Genomic DNA, 6,679 nt, shown 5'->3' on the forward strand with positions numbered 1-6,679 from the left:
GAAGGTGGTTGTTGCAGGGGCAACAAAGACCCAACAGCAGAATTTTGCCCCAGGCCATTTTGATACTTTCCTTAATTAAAAAAAAAAAAAAAAAGTTGCATTAATTTAATGTTTTAGCCCACCCCTCTCCTTTATTGATAGGAATAATATTTATTGGAAAAATATCCACCAAATTGAGCAAGTGCTGTCAGTGTAACAGCAGCTCATGACATGTTCCAGGGGAAAATAAATCACACACTACCAGCCTATGGATACTTGAGTTAAATTACAAGAGCATTTACTCTACAAGTGCCTTGTGCATCATCTCATCATCATATGAACTGGTGACGGATGGGTGGTGCACGATGTTTTTCATCTCATGCAGCAGCTTTCTGTCTGTTGTGCTTGGCAAACCACTCATCACTTTTATCTTCGGCCATGGCCTGGGTTTAAAAGCACAAGGAACACAGGTAGAATGAATATACAACACATGTTGCATAGTAAATGTAGAAAGTGAAATGAAGCAACACCAACCTTATCAAGTAAGTCATTTCCTTTGGGATCCACCATGGACAGCTGCTTAAAAGCCTCATCTCCAACAAAGCAAATCTCATGGCCGTCCTAAAACAAACATTGTGTAGTTAACATTTTTACTAAAACTCCCTTCATATGAGGACTGAATATTTTTATGTATTGCACTTACTGGGTCAGCCAAAATAACCACTTCTACTGTGGCTTTTCCGGGAGTGTCCAGGCTGACTAATGGAGTGAGAATTTTCTGATTTTCCTTTTTCATTAAGGCTTCAAGGTCAGGCAGCTGAGGAATGTAAATAGTATGTATTATATGAATGATGATAATGTTTCTCCAATATTAACAAACACTAGGATTTATCCATGAAGTAATATTTTACCTGCTCCCGTGGGCATGAAAATGCTATCCTTCCAAATGCTGTTGCATGATCCACTGTCCCACTGATATCATGAAGCTCCAGTTTGCACTGCATATATTATAGATAGGTATAAATGAAATGAGCACATGTACTATAAAATGCATTCTCTAGTCGTTAACATAAAATATGAAATACAAAATACAAACATTACATATATTATAACAATCTCTAAATTGTCTTTATCTGTTTTTAGCAAATTCTGAAAGGAAAGGAGGCACTGCCACTTTTTTTTGTTGAAACTTGACTCACTTGTGTATCTGTGAATCCCATCAGCACTGTTTTCTTTTCCTCATTCTTCTCCATCACCTTCATTCCCAAAAGTGTCGTCCAGTAGTGTGTCGATCTCTGGAGGTCTGATACTCCGAGACAAACCTTCTGCACAGGGTCTGGGGACAGATTATTAAAGCTCACTGACCATGTGATCAATAACAGAGGTAAGGACACTATAAAATGCTTAAACATCTGGAATGAGTGGATTGAGAAAATCTGCAGAATGGTAAGAGGTTAGTATTCCGTAGATTTTTCTGTGTCCTGCTTTATACATGTAGAATATGGCTCTATACATTATTTATCGTATTACTTTTTTTTCCAATTTATTCCTTGTTTTACTGGAAAGCAATTTGTAACTGTGTTTTGGAAGAAGTGTTCCATAATTAAATTTATTATTGTTATCATTATATTCATTTGAAATTCCTATTCAGGAGATGATGATAATAAGCCTTTCTTTAAGAAGAGTAACTGTGATATGAGTTGTTTAAGAAACAGAATAACTATACAGTTATTTTATCTAATCAGTTTTCAATCAAACACATTCTTTGGGACTGCAGATTAAAATTATTTTGATAATAATAATCAGTTATTAATTTACAAATTTACGGAGAAATGACCATCTGTCTGGATAAAATAAAATTGATATTACAATAAATATATTTATCAAGCTATGAAACCAATCAACTCTTTGCATTTGTGAAGCTGTAAGAAACTCATATTTGGTATTTTTACTTGATAATTGTGATAAGATTATTACAGTTATTAATTGTCAAAATTGGACTCCATTGAGCAAAGGACAAACTACAATGGTAGCACCTTTTCATGCAGAATTAAGAGACAGACAAGGCCTGTGTCACTCACCCTTAGGAGGCTGCTCTTTGTCCACCAGGTAGAAGCGATACCCTCCTGGAGCCTGGGTCAGATACAGAGCCTCCCCTACCTCTGTGAGAGGCCATCCCAGACGTTTAGCATTGCTGACAGCTTGGCTTGACTGCAGAGTGAGGCCCTAAAGCCAACACATGGATGATAATATCTTTTTCAAGGCTCCTGTAACAGGTATATGTTGTCTTTCTCTGTGCAGTGTCTAAATGAACTCTCACCCACCAAGAAGTCATTGCCAAGCTGATATTCTCCGACCCCATAATTGTATGTCAGTTCAGCAACAAAATGGTCATCTTCTGGACCAAAGCCAACCATTGTCTTGCTCCATTTTCCATCGTAGGGCCTGTATGTAGACAGGAGGAGTGCAGTGGTCAGTATTAGGCTATTAAAAGCTCTGTATAACTCTGTATTATCCAGCTGTGTTAGTACAAAGTCCAGTTAGCTCCAGGCATTTGATATCTACCCATTGCAAGTTGCTTTGCACCCTTCTTCAAATTCTTCATGGCGTAAAACCTAAATTGGATGAAGACATTTTAACAAAAAAGCATTTAGCATGAGAACACATTTTTAAAACAGTCTCAGTCATATGACAGTAGAGGAATTAGCAGCTACATTGTTGTGCAACACAGTGGAAGTTAACCAGTGGCGTAAGTCACTTCTCGTTATTAAAAGAAGCTCAGACAAAGTACCTTCATGCCCAAAACATCTCGGTAAAATGTGGCTGTTTTGGTCCTGTCACCAACTTTGAAAACAAAATGCAGCGCTCGTCTTAAAGCCATGTTTCCTGTCAGATATTATGATGTCTATGCTGTCTGTGTTGCAGATCGATTGATACCCGTGCAGCCAGCGATTCAGCTTCCTTGATGATCGATTTTTCTGTCGTCGATTGGTAAAATGTAAATACCAATGGACAAGCAGCAGCAATTAACTAGAAATACAGCTCCTAAATATTATATCACATTTTGAAAATTAAAGTGCCATTCAATATAATTAAGTGAAATACCATTAACGACAAGCACAACAACTTTACACAAAATAAAAAGTAACAAAACTAAGTTCGCCACCCCTAGCCATTTAGGTTAATGGTATCACCCAACATATCCTTTCGCCTTCTCTCGCGAGGTCACAGTTGGGCGCAACTTTAACTTAAATCACTGAAAAGGGAATACAGTAAACACCAGGTTTGTAACCTCTTTGGGACAATACATACCTAACATTACTCAGGGAACTAGATTAATTTTAGATGCGTAAACTGTAATATCAGCTACTTTACAACAGGTGGCGGTAATTAGGGCAGGTTGCGTTTATACACCGTCCTCTTAAACAAGAGAAGAAGAAATGGGCTACACTGAAGTACGTTTCTGATTCGAGAGCAAGGGACCCTTGATTTAAAATACTGAGCGAACCGATTTTCTGTTTTTATATGTGTGTTGTAACAAAAAGAATAAATATTTCACAAATCTGAAACTGTGTTTTTAGTTTATCTGGGATTATCTAGCCCAGATTCGCCAAGTCTAGGAATTGCGGTTTTTGATCTAGACAGTGTCCAATATAGTATAGAAAAAGTCCCCCTTTCTCGCTTTCGTAAATAAAATTAAGTTTTCACCAGTTTGAAAGTGGGTTTCAAATAGCGCTAATGTTCTTTAACTACAATGTCTAACAACCTTTCACAGCAGTAAGACGTGCAAAAAACAGAATAGGTCGCTCACTACCTTAACTTAAGCTCCCCTTACCTTTCCCCTTAACTGGTGACTCGGAAACGAACTTCAGCGTCGTGCGATAGAAATGGCAGCGTATGTGAGGAGCGTGATATGTCTTGTCTCCAGAGAACAACGTGCTTTTCTAACGAGGGGAAACGATGTTGTAGTGGCATCAAAACGGTATGTGCGCGGACTGAGGAGGAAACCTGTCAGAGTGCTGTTTCCCGACGACGAGGCGGGTACAGTGGTGAAGACTGAGCCACAGTCTCTGACGGCAAAGCAACATGTCAAGAGGGAGAAGAAGGAGGCAGGGGTCACATCGTCTGCAGCAGAGCATCTTGAAGAAAGTGGCTCTGTCAAGGCGAGGAGTAATGTGCAGTCGGCTGAAAAACATGCCCACATCTCTGCTACTAAGGATCGAGTTGATGGACTGCGCTTTGAGAGGGCTTTTCCTGGAGATAAGAGACTGGCGTAAGTGTCTCTGCATGAGGTAGCTGTGATTGTCAGAGCTCACAACTGTGGCATTCAAAGGGAAGTCGCTCATTTTCATCTTATATCAGGTGGCAAAGAGGATAAAAGAGCAACAATCAAGTCGCTTATAAGTCAGCTGTGTAGAAAGCAGTGGAGGGATGTGATGGGCACCTACTGACTCCCACTTTACATCCCAGACATCCAGAGACAAACTACTGCTCTAAAGCTGAAATAATTGATCTGTAAATTAGTCGTTTGAGAGAAAATTAACTGGCAGCAATTTAGATAACAGATGAATCATTGAGTAATTATGTTAAAGAAAAATTCACTGGTACCAGCTTCTCAAATATTAATATTTGCTAGTTTTCTATGATGGTGAACTCAACATTTTTGTCTTTTTGACTGTTGGTCTGAATCCATATCAAACTAAACATGTTAACTTGGGCTTCAGGGAATGATGAGGCATTCCTCACTGTTTACTGGCATTATATTCACTGAACAATCACTCAGTCATTAAATATAATAGCTGTCAGATGTATTGATAATGAAAATAATTGTTCATTGCAGCCTACAGTTTACCTATGATGGAATCACATGACCTTGCCCAAGGTTTTCTGAGTGTTAATTAGTTGACACACAGAAAAAAATTAAGCAATTTGATAAAAAACAACTTAAAAACAAAAGAGCTCAATCCAGGTAATCCAACCTTGGTTAACATGTCATGTAATCAGCCTGTAAAATATGATGTATTGTTTTAGGTTAAAATACCCAGCAGTATGTCCCATAGTAAAATTAGCTCCACCTCAACCTGCTGCAGCATGAAAATACTTCCTATACATTAATGCATCAGTAATAATAATCCAGTCATATAATATATAGGAAACACTGACTCATCCTGATTGGGTACTGAACCTAAAAGCTCAATAGTCTTGAGATACATAGTCTTGTTTACTCAGGTAGTGCCAGATTTGATTCAAAATTTGCCCCCTTTATAATTATGATAGTTATTCATGTTCACACTGCATACAGTCCTTCTCACTAAACTTTCTCTCGCTTCTCGTCTCTACTGCAGGAGGTTAGTGAGCGTTGCTCGTTCTAGGACATTTCGAGAGCACCAGGGTAAAATCCTCCTGGAGGGCAAGCGTTTGATCTGTGATGCCCTGAATGCTGGTGCCAACCCACAGATGGTGTTCTTCAGTACAGTGGATCGGCTCCGAGAGCTACCCCTCAACAAGCTGAAAAGGGCCACGCTAGTCAAAGTCAAGTTTGAGGACATCAAGATCTGGTCTGACCTTGTGGCTCCACAGGGAGTGATCGGTAAGAGTCACATGTTTTGTTTTAGTTCATTCTGAAAGACAGACACTCTGAGTTGTTGCTCACTTTTATCCCTTCCTCTGCAGCCATATTTTCTCGTCCGGACCCATCACGGTTAAACTTTACAAATACAGATCATTCAGTGCCACTGTCCCTGATATGCGACAACATCCGAGACCCAGGCAACCTTGGGACTATGCTGCGATGTGCAGCTGCTGCTGGATGCCATAACGTCATGCTCACCAAGGGTAGGTTAGATGATGTTTTCAGTGCACCCCACCCCCAGAAAATGGCTTTTTTTTTCTGTGCTAGTAATTTTTCACGTTTCTTTATTTTTCCATCAACAGGCTGTGTTGATGCTTGGGAGCCGAAAGTTCTGCGTGCAGCAATGGGCGCCCATTTCCGCCTTCCCATCTATCCCAGCCTGGACTGGGATAAAATCCAGAATTATCTCCCTAAACCTGTGACTGTCCACGTGGCTGACAGCAGCTGTGGCCCTGACAGAAGTAGAGAAACAGAAGATTTGCAAGTTAATATGTCCCACAAACCTTCCAAAGCAGGAGACTACGGCTGGGTCAGCACAAGGCGTAGTCATAGTAACGTGCGCTACGAGGACTATGATGCTGACTCTGACTTTGACTCTGAGGATGAGGGACTTTCACTCCCCATAGTGGACACCAAGCTATACCATGAGAGCTGGGCTCAGAGTCCCACTGCTCTTGTGATAGGTGGTGAGACACACGGTCTCAGTCTAGAGTCAGTCCAGTTGGCTGAGAAAACCGCCGGTCACAGGCTCTTTATTCCTGTCGTTCCTGATGTGGACAGCTTGAATTCAGCCATGGCAGCCAGTATCCTTTTGTTTGAGGGCAGGAAACAGCTGTTAAAATTGATGCAAACATCTGGAAGGAAATGGAAATCTAAAGTTGAGGGGCAGTTTTCATGATGTTCCCTCTAAACATCAGTGTGACACACACCCTCTTTCTCTTGTAATAAAACTCACAATTTAAATCAGGAATTGCAAAGTGTTTGTTTGAATTCATGTCAAGTGAAGTGAAGTTTTTTTTTTTTTTTTTTTTTTTTTTAAATGACTACAGCTAAATTATTTCATGATCA

The 6,679-nt window shown here is 39.9% G+C and overlaps 3 protein-coding genes across 5 annotated transcripts in view; 1 reads left to right on the forward strand and 2 right to left on the reverse strand.

The window, feature by feature from the left end:
* Nucleotides 1–6,679, reverse strand: part of nxn (nucleoredoxin) — a 100,577-nt gene that overhangs the window by 33,392 nt on the left and 60,506 nt on the right. The gene's annotated exons all lie outside the window — the stretch shown is intronic.
* On the reverse strand, nt 253–2,936 carry LOC111653862 (glyoxalase domain-containing protein 4-like). Its single transcript, XM_023404582.2, has 9 exons — nt 2,771–2,936; nt 2,545–2,594; nt 2,304–2,424; nt 2,061–2,205; nt 1,179–1,315; nt 891–977; nt 683–796; nt 514–600; nt 253–422 (listed from the first exon to the last, which is right to left on the reverse strand). Exons 1-9 carry the CDS (start codon nt 2,858–2,860, stop codon nt 357–359), a joined length of 897 nt encoding a protein of 298 aa, XP_023260350.1. The 5' UTR covers nt 2,861–2,936; the 3' UTR covers nt 253–356.
* LOC111653859 (rRNA methyltransferase 3A, mitochondrial-like) lies at nt 3,224–6,581 on the forward strand. The gene is made up of 4 exons (XM_023404579.2): nt 3,224–4,252; nt 5,325–5,569; nt 5,653–5,814; nt 5,914–6,581. The coding sequence occupies exons 1-4, from the start codon at nt 3,867–3,869 to the stop codon at nt 6,507–6,509; spliced, it is 1,389 nt and encodes a 462-aa protein (XP_023260347.1). The 5' UTR covers nt 3,224–3,866; the 3' UTR covers nt 6,510–6,581.

Source organism: Seriola lalandi, unplaced genomic scaffold, assembly GCF_002814215.2.
Source record: "Seriola lalandi dorsalis isolate HSWRI2012SDOR001 ecotype SW California unplaced genomic scaffold, Sedor1 jcf7180002054249, whole genome shotgun sequence".
Classification (NCBI taxonomy): domain Eukaryota; kingdom Metazoa; phylum Chordata; class Actinopteri; order Carangiformes; family Carangidae; genus Seriola; species Seriola lalandi.